General features: G+C 40.0%; 6 protein-coding genes across 9 annotated transcripts; 2 read left to right on the forward strand and 4 right to left on the reverse strand.

The window, feature by feature from the left end:
• Positions 1 to 304: 304 nt before the first annotated feature.
• Positions 305 to 2,052, reverse strand: LOC142552982 (uncharacterized). The gene has a single exon (XM_075662931.1). The coding sequence runs from the start codon at positions 1,982 to 1,984 to the stop codon at positions 548 to 550; it is 1,437 nt and encodes a 478-aa protein (XP_075519046.1). The 5' UTR covers positions 1,985 to 2,052; the 3' UTR covers positions 305 to 547.
• Positions 2,053 to 2,793: 741 nt separating this feature from the next.
• LOC142552983 (4-hydroxy-tetrahydrodipicolinate reductase 2, chloroplastic-like) lies at positions 2,794 to 6,356 on the reverse strand. The gene is made up of 8 exons (XM_075662932.1): positions 6,032 to 6,356; positions 5,721 to 5,958; positions 5,213 to 5,346; positions 5,062 to 5,136; positions 4,584 to 4,685; positions 3,689 to 3,798; positions 3,458 to 3,545; positions 2,794 to 3,033 (listed from the first exon to the last, which is right to left on the reverse strand). The coding sequence occupies exons 1-8, from the start codon at positions 6,245 to 6,247 to the stop codon at positions 2,965 to 2,967; spliced, it is 1,032 nt and encodes a 343-aa protein (XP_075519047.1). The 5' UTR covers positions 6,248 to 6,356; the 3' UTR covers positions 2,794 to 2,964.
• A 437-nt stretch (positions 6,357 to 6,793) lies between these two features.
• LOC142554416 (uncharacterized) lies at positions 6,794 to 8,889 on the reverse strand. Of its 2 annotated transcripts, none has more exons than XM_075665088.1 (4): positions 8,365 to 8,514; positions 7,827 to 8,049; positions 7,406 to 7,583; positions 6,794 to 7,305 (listed from the first exon to the last, which is right to left on the reverse strand). In XM_075665088.1, the coding sequence occupies exons 1-4, from the start codon at positions 8,373 to 8,375 to the stop codon at positions 7,160 to 7,162; spliced, it is 558 nt and encodes a 185-aa protein (XP_075521203.1). In that variant the 5' UTR covers positions 8,376 to 8,514; the 3' UTR covers positions 6,794 to 7,159. The 2 variants fall into 2 exon arrangements, with proteins under 2 accessions (XP_075521203.1, XP_075521202.1); XM_075665087.1 differs by lacking the exon at positions 8,365 to 8,514 and adding an exon at positions 8,757 to 8,889 and having other exon boundaries at positions 6,798 to 7,305; positions 7,827 to 8,038.
• Positions 8,890 to 9,893: 1,004 nt separating this feature from the next.
• On the forward strand, positions 9,894 to 13,713 carry LOC142552984 (SUN domain-containing protein 4-like). Of its 2 annotated transcripts, none has more exons than XM_075662934.1 (5): positions 9,894 to 10,323; positions 11,128 to 11,354; positions 11,742 to 12,982; positions 13,061 to 13,146; positions 13,226 to 13,713. In XM_075662934.1, exons 2-5 carry the CDS (start codon positions 11,195 to 11,197, stop codon positions 13,458 to 13,460), a joined length of 1,722 nt encoding a protein of 573 aa, XP_075519049.1. In that variant the 5' UTR covers positions 9,894 to 10,323; positions 11,128 to 11,194; the 3' UTR covers positions 13,461 to 13,713. The 2 variants fall into 2 exon arrangements, with proteins under 2 accessions (XP_075519049.1, XP_075519050.1); XM_075662935.1 differs by having other exon boundaries at positions 9,945 to 9,966.
• A 954-nt stretch (positions 13,714 to 14,667) lies between these two features.
• LOC142552985 (uncharacterized) lies at positions 14,668 to 19,496 on the reverse strand. 2 transcript variants are annotated; one of them, XM_075662937.1, is made up of 6 exons: positions 19,061 to 19,496; positions 18,816 to 18,969; positions 18,154 to 18,292; positions 17,040 to 17,076; positions 16,208 to 16,493; positions 14,668 to 15,872 (listed from the first exon to the last, which is right to left on the reverse strand). In XM_075662937.1, the coding sequence occupies exons 1-6, from the start codon at positions 19,232 to 19,234 to the stop codon at positions 15,847 to 15,849; spliced, it is 816 nt and encodes a 271-aa protein (XP_075519052.1). In that variant the 5' UTR covers positions 19,235 to 19,496; the 3' UTR covers positions 14,668 to 15,846. The 2 variants fall into 2 exon arrangements, with proteins under 2 accessions (XP_075519052.1, XP_075519051.1); XM_075662936.1 differs by having other exon boundaries at positions 18,807 to 18,969.
• Positions 19,497 to 20,390: 894 nt separating this feature from the next.
• Positions 20,391 to 24,235, forward strand: LOC142554295 (uncharacterized). Its single transcript, XM_075664981.1, has 6 exons — positions 20,391 to 20,540; positions 20,787 to 21,013; positions 21,113 to 22,514; positions 22,562 to 22,744; positions 22,856 to 23,668; positions 23,726 to 24,235. The coding sequence occupies exons 1-6, from the start codon at positions 20,391 to 20,393 to the stop codon at positions 24,233 to 24,235; spliced, it is 3,285 nt and encodes a 1,094-aa protein (XP_075521096.1).
• The last annotated feature ends 607 nt before the right edge of the window (positions 24,236 to 24,842 follow it).

A 24,842-nucleotide genomic window follows, 5' to 3' on the forward strand; every position in this document is an offset into this window, starting at 1 on the left:
CACACAGACACATGTATATATACAAGCTTTAACAGTGGTAGGTAGGCATAATGTTGTGTGTATATATGTTGTTAAAGCTTAAGGAAGCTAGCCATCAATCTTTTAGCAAATTTCCTTCTTCTCTTTAGAAAAAGATCCCTACACAAACCATGATAAGGTTTGGCCGAGGTGGCTATTAGCCGACGACCGACCTGCGGGTTAGAGAGTTGGCAAAAACAAACATGCGATAAGAGGGCCAACATCAAGGTGACCGAGTCGAGGGGCCGGTTATGACTAGACTAGATCTAAACGGCGGGAAACTGTAGTTTGAAGTCACAATCAAATATTGCAGAGCAATAAAATTTATGCAACTTATTCTTACTATCCATTGATACACTAATCAGCACTCGCTGCTCAGCGAAAGATTCATCATTGTGCGACACTCTCCTTCCAGTTCCTGTGCTCACAACGCTTTATTTACTTTTAACTAATACAAATAACCACAAAACTCAGTTAAACAGTGTAGTGCTAGCTAGCTAGCTAGCTAGTTCTATCCACAATTCGAACTTCATTTACATTTGGGCAATGGAGAACCACAGAGGCAATCGTTCCCGACAAACGATTCTGCCGGGAACTTTGTCCTCGGTAGCTGACCACACAAGTGATTGTAACTAACATTCAATTTTGCGAGCCCTGAAACCGCGGGAGGCACCTTCCCAAACACCAAATTGTGTGACAAATCCAAGTGCTTCAAGGTCTTGACAAATCTCACACTGTCCAGGTTAAATTTTAACTTGTTTCCAGAAGCATAGAACCCCAGCAAGTAATCAGTCCTGTTCAAAATCTTTACTGGACTTCCGGTTATTTCGTTCTGGGAAAGATCGATGTAATCATAGAAGTAAGTCTCCGCAGGCTTCCAGTCATCCAAATTAATCTTGAGCCCACATCTTGCTAACTTCAAAGAAAATATTATAGGAGAGGCAGTAACCCATTGAGGAATGCTCTTCAAATGGAATTGATTATGAGATAAATCCAACGACTCTATACCTTTCACCTGCATATCCGGAAACGGGTCCACCAGAGAATTACGGGACAAGTCCAAGTTAAAGATCTTGGTGAGATTAACGAAACTTTTGGGCACAGTCCCTGAGAATCGGTTCCCAGACAGATCCATTGTGTCCATGGCATGGAATTTTCCCAGAAAATCAGGGATTTTACCCGTCAGAGAGTTGTGTCCGAGCTCAAGGTAACGTAGAAATGGCGCTAAGACAGAAATGCTTTCTGGGATTTTTCCAGTGAACGTGTTGTGAGAAAGCCTTATACTTCTGAGGTTCGAAAAGCCCGAAAAGAAATCCGGTATCGTCCCAGACAATTGGTTCCGCTCCAAATGTAGTAGGGTCAGGTTCCTCAGCCGCTGAATGCTAACAGGAACCGTGCCAGTCAGAAGATTACCACCGAGTTTCAGCTGCGTCAACCGAACCAAATTACCGATCGAACTCGGTATAGGCCCCGAGAATCGGTTTCCTTCCAAGCTTAGCACGTCCAGTTGGGTCAATTTACTAATGTTGTGAGGTATAGGACCCGACAGTTTATTGTTTTCGATATAAACATACAGAAGTTTTGGGAGGCTAAACAGAAAAGAAGGGAAAGGGCCACTTAAGTTTTTAAGATCCGTGAGATAGACTCCATCCAGAAACTGTAGTTTCGAAAGTGAAGGCGAAATGGTACCAGATAAAGTAGTGGTGGCATTGTTGGGTTGGCCAGCAACGGACATAGCCGTGACCCGTTGGCCGCTGAGGCAGGTGACGCCTAACCATGTGCAGCAGTCTGTTCCTTTCTTCCACGAGGAAAGCATACCAGACGGGTCGGCCCGAATTCCCGACTTGAAATCCAGCAACCCGATCTCATCGTCCACGTGGCATCTTGCTGCTGAGGCTGTGAGTGTGAGGCTGGGTATCAGAGTTAGAGTAGCCAATAATTTGAAGAGAGGTGAAAGAGAAGGCATATTGGTCGTAGACGGAGAGACGAGGGGAGGGTATTGGCAAAATAGCTGTTTTTGAAGGATATCTTAAAATATAATACGTTAACTTTTACTTCTTTGACTCGTTCAAAAAACCACGTGCCGTTATCGAGTTTTTATGCCCGTATAACAAAGGAACAACTAACAATAAATCATTGTTTTGAATTGGATTGCACCAATCGATCCGACTCCACTCGACTGAGAACCGATCATTGTTCTCATCCAGACCATAACCAAAAACTATTGTACCCAAGTTTGGCAAAAATTGAATTTTTTTACTTCATTTATTAATGATTTGAAGATCAGAAAATTATTATTGTTTTTTTTACAGGTGGGAGGCTCAAAATAGTCGAAGGCCACTTAGGAGTTTGGACCAATTAATGCACTGCAACTCAATCCATGTGGGAAAAAATCCTTCATATAATTTATTTGAATTAATTTTATTTTTGAAAACTATTTGTTTGCTGGCTGGTGCCTGTTGGTTTTTTAATTTATTTTTACGTGGACACTTTATCCCCGTGGCGTGAATGAATTTTGAATTGTCAAATAAATACGTTAGAAATGGGACTTTTTGCTAATGCACCACATAAAAGAAAAAAATTGACGTCTAGCTTTCTTAATCTTTGACGACAATGGTAGGTAGTGCGCGATTAAAACTACCTTTAATTTTGAAAATCCAGTTTATTATATATGATCAGTGCGCCACTTTTTCATTGAATACCATCTCTATCCATGTAAAAAAAAGTGAAGGACGGGTGGAGTGGCCAATTTGATGACTCCTGGACCGTGGCCAATTAGAAACATATTCCAAACTGGTTTGAAAATAAAAATTTATGTACATTTGTGTGGTCCCTCCAACAGCTGAAGAAGATGAGTACAGATTAAATTAAAGCAGCTAAAACACAAACAAAAGTTGTCCAACATTTGCTTCAACTAGCATAAAAATGGTTGGTATATCACAGATTTCATCTCATGTTACCCTCCCGCAGAACGTCTATCATGTTGAATATCTTCTTGTCTGAATTTGATTCAACCTGTATGCACGAAACACTCTAGATTTGAACATACCCACAGGAGAACAAAACCGCGTGCAATAAAGAAAAGTTAAAGCTCTTATGAGTATTTTGCGGATAACACCGTATAACGAAACAAGCTACTAATTGCAGAAGTTAAATGAGTGGTTGTGTGCTGGTTAAATTAGAAATGAGCATGCTAAGAGAGTTCGAATGACATTGATAGAGAAGAAAATTAAGGCTAGACATTCGAGTTGGTTTATTTGTGTTCAATGTTGGTACCGAGATGCACATATAACTGAGTGATGAAAGCAGATACAGATCGCAGAACCATTAGGAAGATGGAGTTGCTAAGAATGGAGTAAATGATTTGGGGATCAATAGTTAACGGATATGATACAAGTTCATCAAATCAAAAACTAGCTAAAGAAATTTTAAGAATTACCTTCTTGGCAAGAAAAAGAACTGCATCCACAGTACCTTCTGCATAGATTGATCTACCACAAACATTGTGCTGAAACTCAAAGGAAACACTTTTCCCCACGTATGTATTTTTTCAAAAAGGGGGGAAAAAGCAAAAACAGTAAATAAGGAGAGTGACTGGAGAATATATAATATTACACTTGAAAGTAGATGAGATCAAATAGAAAGTGATGAGTCAACTGAAGATATTTACGTGCCGTCAGGTGATGACAGATGATACATGTGAAATGCATGACCAGATAAATGCTCTTCCGGGACTCCCACCATCTCGGTTTGTAACTTGGGATCTCGAATTTGCAATACCTGATAGGACCAGAAAATAAGAATTGTTTATGAAAACATCATTCAGGTCCCAATCGAGAGAAGACAGCTGCCAACCCTGGTTTTCCACGGTAACAAGATAATGCTAACTAGTTTTAAGTAAACAGAGTAAAAGGATCTTGAGCAACAACGAAATTTGCTAATCAACAACTCTACAGGTAAGGAAAGAGGTTGGATCATGAAGGATGGATTCCACACTTCTTTCTACTCATACCTCTCCAAGTATGGTTCTTGTTTTTTTTTTTGTACAACTCCAAGTATGGTTCTTCGATATGCTTCTTGTTCACTTACAGATCTCCTATCACACTTCATTCCTCAACTTACACCGTGATAGCTTCCTATTGATTTCAGTTTCTAGTGGGTAAATATATCAAAACAATAAATCAATCATTCTACCGAAAAAAGAAAGAGAAAGGATAGAAAAGGTACAGGTATGCCAGCCAGCTGCCTATGAATTATCAAGGTCACAATTATTGGATCTTTGAACTTGATAATGGAAAGAGTTGCAAAAAGATTTTTTTGCCACAAATATGTTAGCTTCATTCTACGTATAATTATACCTCAAGACAAACTTCACGCAAAAGCAAAAAGTCACCAAATCCAAACCATAACACAGTGAAGCAACAAAAAGACTGAACATGCAAGACTTTCTTTACATGTTGAATTTAATTTGTGCCAAAGGGATAACTAGGTGCTAATTTCCTCAATGAATTGGCCTCCATTTCCATAAAAACAATAATAATTATTATATCTCCATAACTTCTCACCTGATCTAGTTCGTAGGAAACTCCAAGTTTCCGAAAGGAAGAGATAACATCCTTGGCAGTTCCAGAAATGTCCAATTTACTTGCTTGATGGGACTCCATCACCTTGTATAAAATTTGAGTGTAAGAATATATGTTTATTTCAACTAGAAAACAGATTACAAGGTAAATTACTGAGAAAAGGTAAGACCATTAAGTTGAGGTAAATACGTATTAACAGGAAAGATGGTAACACAAAGAACTCAAAATCAATGGTGACACGAATCACGATGAAAGGCTTCAGATTGCTTATGCACCAACCCTATACTACTCGAATCTTATCATTGAGAGTACGGAAGATATACCTCTAACTTATACCCAGAAAATGCTCCAGAAAATTGTTCTGCCATAATTTTCATGGCTGCAAGAAATGCTACCATGAAAACTTATGCACCAACCCTATACTACTAAAATCTAATCATTGAGAGTACAGAAAATATACCTCTAACTTATACCCAGAAAATGCTCCAGGAAATTGTTCTGCCATAATTTTAATGGCTGCAAGAAATGCTACCACCTACGAAAGGTCAGGTAAACAAGTTTTAAAATGCAATAAAAGTATACGAGTCCGAAGTCAAATAAATTCTTAGCACCTGCTTTCCCATTTGAGGTGAGATCACAGCATAAACCTTTGAGTCCTCCACAGTCTTATAGAGCAGCTCCCTGTCTCCTCCAGTGGTTCCTATCACAAAGGGTACCCCAACTTTGCAATATAGAGCAGCATTTTCTGTTTACCGCATCAAGATAACACAAAATTATCAGATTTCAGGATAACAGCAAGAGCAGCAAAATCATTAAAATTTCAAATTTATTGAACACCCTAAGCTTCCTTTAGGTCTACAAACCCAATGTTGTAGAAAAAGGCAGCGCTAGTGATAAAGATAATGACTCACGTTAAGACACTGCTGCAGGTAGCGTTAACAACTGAGTCAGTATTGCCTAAAATTTTGATAAAGCATTCCCCATTGATTAATCTAATCTTTGGCGACATACACTGATTTTATGTAAAACACAAAACTTTCAACTCAACCATCTCAAAGTTAAAAGTATAAACACTAAACGAAATCAAACATTACTATGAAAAGAAATAAGAGTGTTTACCATTAACAGCAGTCGGAACAGTGTAGTCGACGACGATCAAATTCGGGTAATCATCAAATGTAGAAGCCAGAATCTTTTCTCTATCCGTATGACCATGCACTTCAATCTGTTTTCCACCGGCATCCACAATTTTTCCAGCGTCATCTGGACCTCCTAATGCCACAGGTACAGGATCAAGTCCAGCAGATATAGCTGCCTCAAGAACAGCCCTTCCCATTTTTCCTGTACAACCGTTGACCTGCAACAAACATTGTGTGGACCCATTTATATGCAAAACGTGAATAACGTTCTTCGACGCAACAAGGATTTACCATGACAGGAATCCCAACATTTTTTGACACAGCCGAATGAGACAATGCCACAGACTGAACTGAGGCGCCTGACATTGTCACGAAAAGCTTTCGACTGTGGCCAGACCTAATTCCTACTGAGCTTTCAAGCCGCGAGAATGAAGACGGAAGGGGTAGATTACTGAGCTGCGAAATTGCAGAGGTGATATTTAGCGAGATATCAGCCAAGAAAGCCATTAACGACCTGGGTGGCGGGCTGCGTGGAGTTTGGAGAGGAAGGAGAACAAGGGCAGCACAGCAGGGTTTTGTGTGCGTACAAAGGGCGACCAGCAATTTCCGTACAGTTACTCAATTTTTTTATATATTATTTTTTTACACTCAATTTTTTTTTATATTATCTTGTTTTTTCGGTCGGCTAATCTGGGTGACTTTTAAGCTTTTTATTTGTTAATTAATAATTAATACTAATCTTGATTAAAAATAAAATTTTATCATATCAATAGTCCAAACTTCATGGTACTAATTAATATTCTACAAATTTAATGTTCGCAATGTGAAAGTTTGATGGGTAAACAAATAATTATTTTTACTTTTAAATAGTTTGAAGAGTTACGTTGTTTGTTGAATTATGGGAAGCTCCTGGGTTTTACTAAACCGCAGCCTCGAATTAATAACAATGGATATTTTTTATGATATGAAAACATATATCTGCTATATTTTGATACACAATGGTTGACTTACATATTAATGTATTAGTATGTAAATTATGCTAGATAGATAAAACATATTTCACAAAATATGTACAACATGCTAGCAGGAAAAATCAAATTCATCACCACTAACCAAATACTTACTTAACTCGTTCCCTTTAGGGTAATTCGAACGCTCAGCATATGAATTAACACATACAAATGAGAGAAATACGTTGGATAGCGAGAAACTGAACATATTTTGCTGTCAAAAGCAACAGCTGCACCATTTCACGGCAAAGTATGCTACACCAGGTGAAAACCCTTCATTCGCCATGGGGCGCACGCAACACAATCCACCGGGTTTATTTTATAGACATTCCCTCATTTCACAGAGAGAGTTTAGGCCTCTAGACTTTGTTAAGCAAATCTTTAATAAAATCATCGAGAAGGGTAATAATTAATAGTCACGCATATCATGTCGTCGTGACCTAGAACGACTGAGGTTATCCAATGTGGATAAATAAAATCTGTGGCTGCGGCTGTAATCGATATCATCGTTGTACATGGTTGGGTGGGGGTGGCGTTCAGATACATCAAAGGGAACTGGAAAATCAGGAAAAACTTCCAAATGTAAGTATCGTTACAGATCTATAAAGAATCCAAGAAAACAAGCAAATCAATGAGGGGAAAAATTATTCATCACCTCGCCCATGATTACTTTTGTGCTCCGGAAAATGACGTGATGATGGTAATCCCACAGATTGTGGTGAGAATTCCCCATGATTACCTGGTAGAGGATGTGGCCTCGGTTTGAACGAAGAATTAACAGTGGGTGATGTCGGTATGTGTAAACTCACAGATGGCTTGTCCTGGCCAGAAATCTGTCGCACAAAATGGAATTTGTCACTGCTGCTTATTATAAAGCAACTATTAGGAATTAGGCTACCGGTTGTCCTCGTGCCCCCAACGAGTGTGGCATCTAAATATGTGCAAGCTTCTTTATGTCATTTAGAAGTAAAAACTTGTCCTTGTGGAATCAAAAGAAAAGCCAGATACAAATCTTGAAGAAAAAAATAAATGAAAGGAATATTCAGAGTTTTCCAAACTCTTGCCAAGAGGCATACCCCAAACTTCAATGTTTTTTTGTAGAGTGTCACTAGACCGGAGAAAAGCTTGACAGCATACTCTGCAATCTCTTCTGACTCATATTCAGCAAATGCAAAGCCTTTTGGCTTGCCAGTTTCCCTGTCTCGGGGGATATGCAAATCGACAACACGGCCAGCTTGAATGAGAATATCATACAGTACTCTTTCACCCACTCTATCATCAATGTTTCCTGGACAAGGACTTCAATGACTATTAGTTTTCAAACAAGATCAACTTCAACCAAGAAAGCGGAAAGCAAAATTTATAGGTGTGAATTATTCTAAATGTAAGTCTATTCTTTTTCCCAACGCATCAATGAAAACACGGATTTCTATTAGCCGTATTCTCATCGAAATCAAACAAAGTGGGTGGGACGATATGGGAAGGAAAGTGCATCAGCATCGAAAATATGATCTGTACTCATGCCTATTCAAATTATTCGGGGATGAATAATGATCAACCTAGAGTAAGGTAACACGGCCATATGGTGGTCTTTGCAGGGGGTGGACAACTTACAATATATCCATTGGCAACAGTGGGTTGAATTAAGCTCTCATGCACTGGTCTTTCACTACTTCTTCGGCTTTACGGCCTAACCCCACTTGGGGCGTAAGATTAAGAAGAAAAAGGAAAAAACTTCCCTTTCAACATGAATTGAAACTTTACTAGATAAAAATTTTCAGTTCGTTTTCTTTTTAATAATTAGAACAAACAAAAGATAGAGCATCAGTCACAATTACCAAATCTCCGAAAACAAATTAAGCAACTAATGACGGAAACTACGTCTGCAATATAAACTGTACAAAAAAAATTACAAAGGCAACGAAAGGGTTTCAACCTACGAATGCCCTAATAATTGTTTCCAGCCAAACCAAATTGAAAACACAATCGATCGGGTCATAGCTCACCAATATATATGGAGGAACTCGAGTTGCTAGCCATGATTTGTGGAAGAAACAGCAGCAATTTCTGAATGTACGGAGTAATAGGATGAGGCCTGAGGAGTGAGGAGCGTGGTGTGCGATCCGACAATCTATTGTGGATTGGGACCGATAATGAAGACAAGTGGGCAATTTGGTAATGTAAAGTACGGGCCTATCATTTGGCCTTTTGGGTTTAGTATAGTCCATAAGGTCCCAATTATGGGTTGGGTTTCCCCGAAATTCAATAAAAGCTTCAATATTTTTATTTAAAATATAAATTTGTTTATAAAATTACAATAATTATGATTAGTCTCTTATTTCCTATCGTCGATTTGTTGGTGAGTGCTGATAGGTTATCATAAAAAAGTAGGTCTCTTGTGAAACGATCTCACGAATTTTATCTGTGAAACGGGTCAACTCTACCGATATTCACAATATACGACACGTGAGATCGTCTCACACAAATTTTTGTCATCAGAAAAAAGCACAACACCTCTAGTCTCAAGCTTGTTACGTAGCTCGGGTCAATAACCCATTGGCCTGACCGTAGTAGTTTGAAAGAACTCCTTAACCGATCCACTAGTTAGTCAACTTGTACTATACTTCTATCGAACAAATATTTTTTGCATGAATTATTAAAAATTAAATGTATATGTATCATAAAATATTTTATTCTTACTTTATATATATATATATATATAAAGCAACGAAAAACAATTAAAATAATTTATTGCTGAATTTTTTAATTAAAAATAATACAAATAGAATGTTTTATATGTTATTTATTGTATTTTGATTGTTTTTTTTTTTATTCAAATTCATTTTGTATTAGTTATAGATCGAAACTCACAAACCTAATCATCACTGAAGGTGGAAAAGTTCCACGTCCCAAGAAACCAGCAGGTTCAGAAATACAATATATATTTTATGAAGCTCACACGTATATATATATAGATTTAAAATATATTACATTCAGTTTTGTTTGCAATTCTAAAAAAATTATAATTCCTTAAATAAATGATGTAATAGTTTTCCAAGTCGGCAAAATAATATATATATTACATATATTTGATCCTTAATTTATGGAAATTATGTTATATAAATAAGAAAGAAATAAATCTGAGCCGAATTCTTTGCAAATCAGCGACGCCATTATCGCATTTCTTGTGTTCGTCTCCAGTTTTCCGGCAAGAAAGTGGGCTCTTTTCGTCGTTGTATTTTCCCTCTTTGTTGTTACTGTCTTTTCCTTTCACCTGAATGAAACCATTTGCTGGTGGCGAATGCGGTAAAATTTCAAATTCGAGGACAATCAGACCCCTACAACTACAACATCAGCGGTTTTAAATTTTTTTTATATATTAATTGATAAAGGCGTAACTTTCAGTGGAGGTCATCCCTCAATTCCGTTACAGTACGACGGAAGCAACAAGATCAATTCCTTTCTCTCTCTTCTATTCAGTTGATTCAGATACAGCTTTCGAGTGTGGACATCTGATTGGCGATTTTGAGTTTCAATAATTTCTAGGACCTGATTTGGAATCGGGGAATTTAGGTGAAACAAATTGTTTTCTTCTTATTCAGATCGTTTTCTTTCAATCTTCCAGCTCTATCTTGCCTATCTGGATCGCTAAATCAAACCCTTTTGTTTTGTCGGTCAATTCGTTTCCCTCGATTTGATTCTAGCCATCAAGACTATTACAAGATTTTCTTGAACATCACAGTTGTGTGTAGCTTCGATAGATTTTGGTTTCATACGTAGTGGTTTAAACTGTACCACACACATCATCAGGCATCAGCCTCTTGTGAAAGTTATTCGTGGTTCATAAAGTATCCTTGATAGAATCCGTGGCAGTATGAAGAAAATTATAGTTCCTGGTTATGCAAATGTGGGGACTTGCTTAATTTGTTTTATCAGTGCATGGAAATTTTGATCTTAATCCTACTATGATCTATTTTCATTTCCATCGGTTTATTTTATTCATTATCGCGGCTGATTTTACCTTTGAAATACATGGTGTTTGATTTCCACGCAAGCAATTGAACCTTAGAACTTATGTTGTGTAATTCAACGTTTTCATTGTTCAGGCTAGGAAAATGAGACTTTTTTCTCGGTGTCCACCTTTTCAACCCCTTTTTGACCCGGGTGACAGGGTTATTGTCTCCCCCGATTATTATTTTTTTTTGCAATTCTTTTTGTAATTTTCATCAATTCAAGTTTAACCCCCAAAATGTTTCACACTGCCCCCTTTCCTGCCCTGGTTAACTTCACTGGAATTCCTAAGTTCAACTTTCCCCTGTTTAGTTTGAATTATCTTTATCATTACGATTAAAATAGCTCCTTTGACTTTCGTTGTAGGCTATTCCTGGTGTTTTTTTTAATGGCAGAAAGGTTCTCTGATAGCAGCACTTGGACTTGATGTGCAATGCAGAGGTCACGCAGAGCTCTTCTACAAAGAAGAGCTTTGGAGAAGGCTATTTATGGACGAAACCAATTATATAAGGTTTCTCTTTCATTTGTAATTGTTCTATGGGGTCTTGTGTTCCTCTTGAATATATGGATTGGACATGGTGATGGTCGAAAAGGTCAGTATCCCTCTTGAAGAACTCTTTTACTGATTACAAGTATGAACATTTTCAATTCACGGGTTTGAAGCTGATAGTTACTTGTTGTGGAGCAACTATTGTTCGGTTATTTGTATGGTCAGCTATGTGGCACAAGAGTCTAAATGTAACGCTTGATATGTTATTCTGGTTTGACTAATTTGAGTTTTACCATTACTATCAGTTATAATTTTAATAGTAATGGTAAATGCTTGGTTTCACCCATCATACAAGTTGTATGTTGTCTAACTTCAAAGTTTGTTCCCGTGGTTATATTGATTTTTTTGTCAAGATTGTTGAAATTGTTATTGTATGCATGATGTATTTGTTTTCAACAACTGAACTTTGCTTACCTTCTGGTGGATGTAGATGAATATCTAGAACTTTCTTTTGATACAAGAACAAGGAATGAAGACAAAGGGGCGTGTGACGGGGATTCAAATTCTGTATTACATGAGAATAGGCATTACTCGGATGGAACTGAATCTGAAGTTTGCTTTGTTAAGTCATCCGTTAGTGATACGGAAACAGTTTTCAGTAATGTTGAAAAACAGGGTACATTGGGAAGTATAAGCCACGAGTCTGAATCTGCACTAAATTTAAATTTACCCGCATATTCAGAAAAGGAAAAACATAAAAATGATCGGTCATTACATGCAGCAACAATTGGCCTCGATGAATTTAGGAACAAAGCATTGAGTTCTAGAAGTAGATATCTTAGTGACGAGTCTGGAAGCATTATGCATAAAGTAGAGCCCGGGGGAACAGAATACAATTATGCTTTGGCATCAAAAGGAGCAAAGGTCTTGTCTTACAACAAGGAAGCTAAGGGTGCTTCAAATATCTTAAGTAGTGATAAGGACAAGTACCTTCGAAATCCGTGCTCTACCGATGAGAAGTTTGTCGTGATAGAACTTTCCGAAGAAACCTTGGTGGATACTATTGAACTAGCAAATTTCGAGCATCATTCCTCCAATCTAAAAGATTTCGAACTACTAGGGAGTGCTGTTTATCCTACAGATTCATGGGCTGAGCTTGGAAATTTTACTGCTGCAAATGTGAAGCTTGCTCAAAGATTCGTTCTTCCAGACCCAAAATGGGTGAGATATCTTAAGCTAAATCTTCTTACTCATCATGGTTCAGAGTTCTACTGCACACTCAGTGTTCTTGAGGTATATGGAGTTGATGCTGTTGAGAAAATGCTTGAAGACCTCATTTCAGTTCAAGATAAGCTATTAGTATCTGAAGAAACATCAAGTGAACAAAAGCCTGTGTCAAGCATGCAAAACCCACGCGAAGATTTAATTGATAAACCCGAAGCCTCTATTGGAACAACTGACGTGAAAGTTGGAAGTGTTCCCGACCTATTTGAAGAAATCAAGGGACAACAGGTTAACAGGATGCATGGAGACAGTGTTCTTAAAATTTTAATGAAAAAAGTTAGATCTTTGGATTTGAATGTAGCTGTTCTGGAGCGATATTCAGAGGAGCTGAACTCCAGATATTCTGAAATATTCAAACAATTCGAAAAAGAAATTGGAGACAAAGGTCTCCTGCTAGACAACATCTTGTTGGACACCCAAGGATTCTCGAAAAGCAAGGACGACATGGTATGGAAAATTTACTTCTGTGATCATGAAGACCATTCAATATTGTATCATAAGCTATTATTTTCATGGCTGTTTCAGATTAAGGAGATCGGTGATATTTTGTCCTGGAAAGCCCTAGTTTCCATGCAGCTGGACATTATAATCAAAGAAAACTCCCGTCTTAGGTTGCATAAATTTGATTTTCAATTTGCAATATATATAGTTTGTTGGTCTTTAACATTTTCTCTTGCATCTTATTTGCAGTCTGGAGGTGGAAAGAGTTGGGAGGAATCAGTTGCATTTGGAGAATAAGGGGATCATCGTTTTTGTTGTATGTTTATGTTTCGGATTCGTAGCTCTCATGAGGTTAATGATAGAGATGATATGGCCACCCCGGCAACTGAATGTGGAGAAGTCCGGGGCGTCTTCTCCTTCTCCTTCTCCTTGGTTTTGTCTATTGCTCTCGACGACGCTTACTATGATCATCCTCTCCTTATAGTTCTTGCAAATATTAACTCAAACTTCATACCACCATCATTTCAGTCCATGGATAATCTTACATGGCACCGGCTGCTTAATGATTGATCCCGATGAGTCATGTGGTTTGACCATATTGATGGTTTTGCCCAAGAACAAGAATCCCATTAATCATCAAACTTGCATGTATTCTTGTATATTCAAACGAACAAAGAAGATTGTGGCTTTTTTTATACCAAGTGAATTTATTTCCTAAATAAGTTCTTATTAAGGCCCACTATTTATTATAAATGTGTATTACGTTACTTGTTCAAATTTTATTTTATTTTTTCTCCAAGAAAATTTATTTACAAGCTTGATTTGTGCTAAATCATCAATTTTTTTTCAAAAAATCTGGTGATTATGTTATTTAATGTTTATAAATTATTAAATTTTCATTATACTATTCATTATTAAGGAAAAATTATTTTTCACGTGATAATACTTTCTATCACGCAACCAGCAATTTTGAATTATTTATTGAACCACGTGTTATTTTGGAGTGATTTCCTTTCTTTGTAATTCGGGAGAAATTTTCATGCTACTCATTACAATACCTTAAGAATTTATTCAAGAATGAATATTTACTCATATTGTATACATGAGGAATTTATTCAAGAATGAACATTTATCATCACGTGAGATTCACTCCAAAAAAAATTGTGGATCACGTGATGAGATAAACATTTACACTTGATACCCTTTGATAGCATCTCATTAACTTTAATGGAGATCATATGTTGGATCATGTAAAAAAGTTGCACTGATTATATTCTTAAAAGATCATAAATTTCATGAAAAATCCTATGCATTTAACAATTTTCTTTTTTCTTTTTCAAACTTGTAAAAAAAACTTATATACTATTTTGATCGATATGGAAGCATATAACACAATCTGGCAGTTTGCAAGTGCGTGAGGTACTAACATTTCTTTTTATACATTATCCAATTAATACATTGCATGAGTCATGAATCTCATTATTAATACTAAAAAAAAATAAATAAATAAATAAAAAAATCTCATTATTAATACTATAGTCGATAAATCAACGTCATCATAATCACAACTAGTGAATCATTTAAGCAAGTGGAGATACTGTTAAAGATATCAATGTCCTTAAATTAGCCACTTCATAAAACAATTTGCATGTTTAGTTAGATATCGCTAGTACATAAATAAAGTCGGTCGGTAGAGACAAAATGCAGTTCTTCAATAGATTAAAGAGAAAAAAAAGTAACAGTGGGTTCACCAACGTCGGCTGGACGATTATGACCCATTTCCCTACTTACATTACAAACCATAGCAGACTTGCTAAAAGAAAATGATAATAAAGTTGCATGCTTGCTGTCCAATAGAGAGAGTGCAATGGTCTAAAGACACAGATGGCCTGCCTGAATCCTAACCATGGTTGATTCATGAGCTAGTGTAGTAGTCAAACCCCGAGACACCAAAAACATTTTGGGCTAACTTTTGATGCAATTGAAACTCCACAACCATTTCATGGAGTTCCAAACAAGAAGATTTAAAGTTCGAAAAAAAAGTATCCATCCTAATTAACGGTTGTGTTGCAGGGATAAACTCCACAAGTTTCTCCCCTTCTAATGGTTATACATATATATATATATATATATATATATGCACACAGACACACACACACACAGAAAAAAACGAGGTGGGATGGATAATCTCTCCTTTTCCTAAGAAGAGATGATCCATTTCTCCAACCGACAGATAAAATTAAGCAGAGTTCGAAATAGATTGGTGGGAATAAAATAAAACTCTTTTAACCTAATTTAATTAAAAATATTTAAATTTTAAAAATCCTGAGACTACGCATATTAAAAACAACATCAGGGACCCTAATTTCCTGATCTGCAGAAATGTCCAGGGAAGGTGATGTTGAAGTGTTCAACCATCTCAAGATCAACATTTTGAAACTAATTGTTAAACATTAGTAAAAAGACTGGTTTGAAATGTAGCCTTTTGAAAATGATACTTTCTAAGCCTTTCCAGGGCTGAAAGCAATGTATTAACTGGATGTAACCACTTTGCCTACTGACTCGCATGCCAAGAGGCCAGTGTTGGTATGAATGAGATGCATGTGTATGTTGTCATTCTCTGTTGCAGAAACCTTTTCTACAACCAGAGATATGTGAGAAATCATGAAGAGATGGAGAAAGGATGATCCAAATTTGGATCCAACCCCTATGAAGGGCTGGATTTCCATGTGTGGATTAGCAGAATGCCACAGTCAGGGCGGCATGGGCCTCCACAGAGGGAAATGGGAAGAGATTAACCATGGTTAGGCCAAACTGGCTTTTGACGAGAGTGAATATGAATCTTTCTTGATCATTTTTGCATGAATCTCTCAACGATGCAGAGCCATGGTTACCCCTGTGTCACAACAAAGCCCACTGTCAAAGATACTAGCAGTTCCTAGTTCCACAATTGAATACAGAGTAAATCAAGGAAGCAGAAATGGCTATATTAGTTAGGGGAAAAAATCATTTTTTGTCGAACTCCATCCACAGGATTGTGTCATTTTTAGTCCTTACGATTATCAATTTTCATTCTCTTCCTATTTTCCGTCAATTAATTTTACTAAACTTCACTGCTGCTTGATAATAACATGTAACGGCTAAAATGCCACATCCCCATTGTTATAGAACCAAAAATGACAATTTTCCCTTAATTGGGTGATCACTGGAATGGACAATTTACCAACATACCTGACTGCAGTGGACTCGGTGGGGCTATAGATAAAGGGGTGCCATAATGGTGGGGATAAAGGGCCGCAGCTGAGCTAATTGCTGGATACTGAAAGAGGTGTTGAGGAAACTGAATGCTGCCATGACCCTGGTTGGAGGTGTATCCAGTTGATCCTTCGCACCCCTCGCTGAAATTGAGATTATAAGGATAATAGGCAGCAGCAGCGCCTGACACCAGTCCACCAGTCCCAGATCCGTACAAGGGATACTGACCTCCATTGGCTCCTCCATACACACCGTAATAGCTCTAAACAAATATTATGACATTGAATTAATCCGTGCAGTCTCCATCACATAGTAAATGCAATGTTTTCATCCTACATTTGGACGAATAATTTAGATTGCATTTTCCAGATTATCCAAGACCTATTTTTTGATTTCACGCTTAGATATCGAGAACCAAAAAATGTTTTGCACTTGTTAGAACTAAAAATATACACGGGGATGATCTTTTCAGCGTATATGTCACGATCATGTTGAGTAAAACCAGACTATCAACCCCAGTAATTTTGAATGTGGATTTTTTAAAAAAAAGGTAATTTAAAAAGTAAGTGAAGATAATTCAAAATCCTGATTGGAAAAAACCCACTCTTTGATTTATCATGTGAGATTGAGAGAGTATAAGTAATGGTGTGCTTCAAACGTTTAGGGTGCTTTACAAAACCAAACTTCGCTTGTTTGAAGCCTTTTTTTACTGAAAAGGTGGCTTAAATGTCGGCCATGTAGTTTCCTTTAACTAGCTTTTTGAAGCAAATTACTAATTAGAGCAGGGATTAGTTTTGCGCAAACATACCGCAGGGTAAGCATATTCAGCAGAGAATGGAGCGTACCTGCATGAAAATGTTCGTCAAGGATGATTAGAAGAGTTGTAGTTGGAGATATAAACCATTAATGTTCATTTAGTCTGTTATTTATCAAGCACATGTATTGCAAATCACTAAAGTAGACCACATGTGGTGGCAGACCCAGCAAGAAAGAGGGGGTGTTGGCCGTTGCATCTAAAACAAATTTTGAGATCCATATACCGATTTAAAGTTAACGAGGCTTTTTTACACAGGCACATATATCCAGATGACACAGAATCAGTAAAAAAAAAAAGTACTTGCATGTAGCTGATTTTGGAATCTATTCTACACCCAGTTTCTAATTTACTATAGCAACTCAAAAAAAACTTCTCATGATTATTGAAGAGTAAGAAATGGACGTTCCTGAGTCAGAACACTGTCGTTCAAAAGAGAAAAAGATGAAAGAATTATATTACAGGTATTATTTGTCGGTAGGTTGTCTTTGTTAACAGTGTGTGTGAGAAAGAGAAGAAAGAGGAGAGAGAGAGATGTGATTTGGTGGAAATGATGATGGAGGGTGGTGGAATATCAGGAAGCATGCGTGAATAGAACAGAACAGAACCAAACAATTATCTAGCCAGCAAATATAATGAGATTGGGTGTGAATAGTTGGCAATGCACGTGTGTGCAGCCTTACATCACAAACATAAGGAGGAAAAGCGAACAATATGCGCAATAAAGTATGCGCCCCATCTCGACACGGTCCCAGAATTTTAATTCAATTTAGGAAGGGCAAATAGATGGAAAAATGAATCGAGCCGGTACGACTGTAGGCCCGATTCGAATTTTGTTCCAGATATTTTTGGAAGTAACGTTCCGAACTTATTTCGAATATGTTCGAATACATTTTTGGAACCGAACTGAAGCCAAAATAATACTAAGCATTATAAACTCAAACCATATCGATATGGTAACGGGGCGAAACTAGAATTTTTGAAAAAATGCACAATTATAATTATTTTTAACGCCAGACTGGTGATTGCAACACCACCACCTTTGGTGGATCCGCCTATGTCCACACGCATTCGCGGAATTTACCAACATTATTAACCGTGTACATACCCATAGAGAAAATTGTAGCTAGGAATCCCTTGTTGGACAGAATAATGAGGGAAGCCGTTTCCGGTGGCCTGATTGAATACTCCGGCGGTCTGAATGTGATGATGAAAACCCCCCATCACCCTCGTGTTCCTCATCCCACCTGCATCCACAACAACAAAAACAATGCCCATTATTGACTAAAATCTGGAGCTTCGATTCACACATAATTCTTTATGACAGAAGTAAATTTAATTTTACATTTCAGTACCGACCGGACAGCGACCTTTTACTTTATGTGAAGAAAATTTACACGCAAATAAAGTAGAAAGTGCCTTCACCTTGGAATGAAAGAACAGCCCGTCATATCTTTTGCCAACTAAGCTGTGGTTGTAAAGCATTTCTCAACAATTCATACATTCAAACCAATAACAAAGACCAGAGGGCCCTAACTTAAAGCTAAAGGCATATTGGCTTCAATCCCACGTTTATAAAACTCGCCAAGATAACCCAACAAGTTAATGACCATCTCGTAAGTTGTAATAACACTACACTGTGTATGCATCAAAGAACTGTGAATTCGTAGATAAGGCCATACGAGAGTCATAAACAGAATAACCTATTCTAATTAGCCTTGAAAGAAAAATAAAAGAAAAATAAGACATACACAGACGCACCAAATTTACCGTTGTTATTATGATTTTTGGTGTTGAGGGCAGAAGAAGTCTTAGATTTTTGAACACCCAAGGACGCGAGATTACAGTTAGCCCTCCTTCCGTCGATCACAGGATTCGCATCAACACAAGCTCTCACAGCGGCATCCGCGTCACGAAAAGTAACCTACATAGCAATCAATCATAGACATCCACCCATTATTAACCAAAAAAAAAACAGATTAGCGAGTAAAAGTAAAGAGATGAGAGAGTCGTACAAATCCATAGCCTTTGGATCTACCAGTAGCCTTATCCGTGATGACAACAGCCTCCATGATCTCACCAAACTGCTGGAAGTAAGTTGTCATGGTGTCCTTCTGTGTCTCCCATGCCAACCCACCCACAAAAATCTTAGTGTAAGTGGTATCTCCGAACTGTCCAGCGGGCGTCATCTCGATTGGTGACACGTGAGCTGATCGGATCCGATATATCTACAAATTCAGCGAGTAATTTGCCGGATCAAACTGATAACAAACGAGAAACGAAGAAATTATCTCGATCAAGTGAGTGGAAGAGTAACTAGAAGAAGAAGAGCGAGGAAAGAGGGTTGGTGGGTGGGTGGATGTGGAGACAAAGACAATTGGGTCAGAGTTGCAGATGAAGAAGAGGTTAGAGAGAGAAAAATGGGAGGGAAGAGAGGGTTAAAAGAAAAGAATCTTCAACTTGAATCATTGAATTGTATTACTTATCATATCCACACCACACCCAGCCCCACCCCATCCCGCCCCACTTCTTTATTTATTTATTTTAATTTAATATTTACGTTGATGATATCGAGTGTACAGAATCCCCATTTTTTTAAAATTTAAAATTTTGAGGTTTTGATATATTTTGGGATAAATCAAAACTAAAGAAATCACGTTTATATATATATTGATACCCCATAGATGGGTCTAGCCCAGGTGGAAGACTTGGATGGGCCCACTACTCTTGGCTCATCCCTAGCCCAAGTGGAAAACAAGCCCACCAAGGGTCCAGGTATTCTCCTATAAATACCAGGTTTGATTGTTCAGTTAAGCTATTCACTATATTGTTTTCAGCAGCGCCCTTAGCTGCTCCCCCCATATATCCTCAGTCTCTGACTTGAGCGTCGGAGGGGCTACGCCAGGATACTCTCCTGGCCCCCTCCTAACGGTCTTATTTGTGATTTCAGGCCCAGGGTAATTTTGAAGCCCTTGTCTGGATTAGTGACGCTTGCGTGGATCGGACCCTAAATTTCCCATGAGTATCACTTGGCGCCGTCTGTGGGAATATCTGAGTTGAGACGTAGAGATGGTACGGAGGCGAGGGAGTGGAAGAGCCACCTCAGCATCATCGCGTCCTCGGAGGGGACCCGAACCATCTCGCGCTGAGGCGAGACAGGAACAACCGCATCTTGAGACGAGACATGAACAACCTCGTCAAGAGGCCAGAACTGAGCAGCCCATCCACGAGACGAGGGTCGAGCAAACCCGTCCCAATGAGAATGTGGGAAACTTGACCCTGGAACAGCTGGGCCAATTTATCACCCGAACAGTGGATGAGGCCATGAAGAGGAATCAAGAGTCTATGTTTGTAGAGGAACGGGCCGCCCATCAGGAGCGGGAGGAAAATGTTGAGGTCCATCATAGCAGGGTTGAAGAGACGCAACCCCTCCAGAGTGGGGAGATTAGTGAGATGGGAGAGATGTGGAAAGAGATAAGGAGGTTGAGGGAGCAGGTGGGAAGCAGGGCGCCGGTACCTAAGAGAGGAAGCCCTTTTTCACTAGCCATCTTGGAGGAAGGGCTTCCTCCGAATTTCCGATAATCAAACGTTGGAGAGTATGACGGACATACAGACCCTGAGGAACACTTGGGGAGATTTGAGAATGCGGCTCTGTTACACCAATATTCGGACGGAGTCAGGTGCAGGGTGTTTCTGGGCACGTTGGTGAGGTCAGCCCAGCAATGGTTTAATACCCTGCAGCCCAACTCCATACAATCGTTCGAGGATTTCTCTGCAGCCTTCTTGCACCGATTTGCCAGCAGCAAGAGGCATCAAAAGAACTATTTGAGTCTGTTTGTGATGAAACAGCAAGAGGCTGAAACGTTGCGGGAGTTTGTCCAGCGCTTCAACACTGCAGCGCTAGAAATACCAGCGACTACCCCTGACATCATGATAAGTGCCTTTACACAAGGACTAAGGAGAGGAGAGTTTTTTAAGTCGTTGGTCAAGAAGCCTCCGTCGAGCTATGATGATTTGTTGGCTCGAGCTGAGAAATATGTAAACTTGGAGGATGCTCAACGATACAGGAGGATGGAAAACCGGCCCGGAGGAAGTAGGGTGGAGGGAGCCGAGAGAGGTGGAAAGAAGAGGGGTGCAGGGGAAAGAGATGAGGACAGAACCAAAGGTAGAAGACAATTCTCATCACATGTTCCTCTGAATAGGAGTCGGGATAAGGTGATGGAGGTGAGGGAGTCGGGGGAGAGGGGGAAGAAGTCGCAGAGGGTTGAGAGCAGTGCTCGACCTCCGCCACGGGGTAGACAAGAAGGGTCCTCGTCCGGGAGTGAGCTGAGATCTCGCCCGTCTTCTAGGTGGGGTCGAGGCCCTCCATGGATACATCCGAGGATCGAAGAGCCGAGGAGAGAGGGTCGAGGTCAGGATGTCCCTCGGGAGCCCGCTGAACCGAGGAGGAGAACGAATGAGGATAATCACCCGACGAGAGGAATGATTCATATGATCTCGGGGGGTGCTATTGATGGGGATTCCGGGCGAGCGCGGAAGGCGCATGGGAGGAGGTTGGAGAATTTTGAAATATCGAGGAGTGCGAACTTACCCCATGATCCTGCCATCAGTTTTGGGCCAGAGGATGTCCGAGGCATTGTGGCTCCTCATAACGATGCCTTGGTGGTGACGACCACCGTTGCCAATTACGATGTGGCACGAATCTTTATTGATAATGGAAGCTCTGTTAATATCCTGTTCAAGAGTACTCTGGATCAGATGAAGGTGGAAGGATTTGAGTTTGAGCCAATCTCCACTCCTCTATATGGGTTCGCAGGACATGCCATCCTGCCACTGGGTCAAATTGTCCTTCCTTTATCTTTGGGGCATGAGCCTCGGCGGGTGACCAAGATGACGACATTTACTGTGGTGGACACCCCATCCGCTTACAATGGAATTCTGGGGCGACCAGCCCTAAAGGATTTCAGAGCTGTAGCGTCCACGTATCATCAGAAGTTGAAGTTTCCTGTGGGGAGGGAGGTTGGAGTCTTATGTGGGGACCAGAAAGTCGCTCGTCGGTGTTATGAGGGGATAGTGAAAGAAGAGGGGAAGAGGGCACGTGTGGAGGTCAATATGATTAGAAAGGGGGGAAGCGGGTTGCCCGTGGTAAGGAGAGAGGTTCATGAGGTGATGGATGAGAAGCCGGAGATCGTGACATTGGGGCCTGACAAGAAAACTCTAAGAATAGCCCCTGACCTTGACCCAGAGGTAAGGGAAAAACTTATTACTTGTTTACAAGCTAATCTCAACAGGTTCGCTTGGTCAGCCCAAGAGCTGACAGGGACGAGTCCAGATGTAGCAGAACATCGGTTAAACATCTTGCCGAATTCTCTTCCCGTGAAGCAGAAGAAAAGACACTTCGGGCCCGAGAAAGATATAGTTATAAAAAAGGAGGTGGGAGAGTTGCTCAGTGCTGGGCACATTCGAGAGGTACAATTTCCTACTTGGCTCTCGAATGTCTTTCTTGTTCCGAAAAGTTCGGGAAAATGGAGGATGTGTGTGGATTCAGAGATCTCAACAAGGCATGTCCTAAAGATTGTTATCCCTTGCCGCGGATAGATCAGTTGGTGGACTCCACAGCCGGACACCAGTATTTGTGCATGCTGGACGCTTATCAGGGGTACCATCAAATCCCCTTGGCCGTGGAGGATCAAGATAAAGTAAGTTTCATCACCTCTGAATGAACTTTCTGTTACGTGTTCATGCCCTTCGGACTAAAAAATGCCGGAGCCACGTATCAGCGGTTGATGGATAAAGTCTTTTCTAAGCAGGTGGGGAGGAATGTGGAAGTGTATGTGGATGACATCATGGTAAAGTCTAAGGATTCAGCCCTGCTCATACCTGACTTAGTGGAGACCTTTTCCACCCTCAGGTCCTATGGGCTGAAGTTGAACCCTCAGAAGTGTATATTTGGGGTGAAGAGTGGGAAGTTTCTGGGTTATATGGTGACGGAGAGGGGAATTGAGGCTAACCCTGAGAAAGTTCAAGCTATCCAAAATATGGTCTCTCCTCAGGGGCCCAAAGATGTTCAGCAGTTGGCAGGGAGGATTGCTGCGCTGGCACGTTTTATCTCGAGATCCGCCCATAGAAGTTTACCTTTTTTCCGGACCCTGCGAAAGGCGAAAAAATTTGAGTGGGGGCCGGATTGCGAGAAGGCTTTCACAGAACTGAAGGAGTACCTTGCCGAGCTTCCTGTTCTAGCCAAACCGGCAGCGGGGGAGCCTTTGTGGGTATATTTATCTGCCACTGAAGGGGCCGTGAGTTCGGTCCTTGTCAAGCTTGATGGATCAGTTCAACAGCCGGTGTACTATGTTTCGCATGCACTCAAGGGGGCAGAGATCCGATACTCGGGGTTGGAAAAGTTGGCTTTGGCGTTGGTAATGACAGCCAGACGCTTGAGGCCTTACTTTTTATCTCATCCGATTGTGGTGCTCACTAACAGTCCATTAGGCAGAATTCTCACTCATTCTGATATGTCCGGCCGCCTGGTTAAGTGGACTACGGAGTTGGGAGAATATGACATCCAGTATGAGCCGAGAACAGCTATTAAAGCACAAGCGTTAGCCGATTTTCTGGCTGAGACTGTACATCAGGAGAATGAGGACCCTTGAAAGGTGTATGTGGATGGTTCCTCGTCGAAGGACGGAAGTGGGGTGGGAGTAGTACTGATTTCACCAGCTGGGGAAGAAGTGAAGTTGTCTGTAAGGTTGGACTTTCGAGCATCCAATAATGAGGCAGAGTATGAGGCAGTGTTGGCAGGACTTCGAGCAGCCATAAATGTGGGAGCTACCTGGGTACTTATTTTTTCTGACTCACAGTTGGTAGCGCAACAGATGAAGGGGATGTATGATGTGAAAGATGAGAAGCTTATTGAGTATGCTCGAGAAGTGAACAGAATCAGAGAGAAATTCACAGAGATTACATTTGAACAGATTCCCAGGAAAGAAAATGAAAAGGCAGACACTCTAGCCAAAATGGCTGGAACGATGGGAAGTTGGAAGAATAGAGATGTGGTATTTCAAATCGAACTCACACCTCACACGAGTTCACCTGCAGTTGAGCAAGAAGAAGAGGATTGGAGGACTGACATAATTGATTACCTGAAAGAGGGAAAGCTTCCTGATATAACCCTCGCGAAGCTCGTAAGTTGAAGATAAAATGTTCACGCTATGTAATGGTTGGGGACGTGTTGTTTAGAACGTCTTTTGCAGGGCCACTTCTTCGGTGCTTAAGTTACAAAGAGGCTGATTATGTGCTCCGAGAAGTTCACGAGGGGTGTTGTGGAAATCATTTAGGGGCTTATGCATTAGCAAGAAAAGTACTGCTCGCCGGTTATTCTTGGCCCTCAGTGCTGCATGATGCTCAAGAGTTGGTAATGACTTGTGATAGTTGTCAACGTCATGCACGGTTGAATCACCGGCCGGCCGCGATGATGAAGGCTGTCACGGCCGCCTGTCCCTTTGACCAGTGGGAAATGGATATCGTGGGACCTTTTCCTATAGCTCCTGCTCAGAAAAAATTCCTACTGGTAGCAGTTGATTATTTTTCAAAGTAGGTGGAAGCAGAGCCTTTGGCCAGAATCACTGAGAACGACGTCCTGAAATTCTTGTGGAAGAGTATAGTATGCAGGTACGGGGTACCTAGGAGGCTGATATCCGATAATGGGAGACAGTTCCAAGGGGCCAAAATCGAAGCTTGGTGTAAAGAGATGAAGATCCAACAAGTCTTTACCTCTGTAGCTTACCCGCAGAGTAATGG

The sequence above is a fragment of the Primulina tabacum genome, chromosome 8 (assembly GCF_025594145.1).
Source record: "Primulina tabacum isolate GXHZ01 chromosome 8, ASM2559414v2, whole genome shotgun sequence".
Taxonomy (NCBI): Eukaryota; Viridiplantae; Streptophyta; class Magnoliopsida; order Lamiales; family Gesneriaceae; genus Primulina; species Primulina tabacum.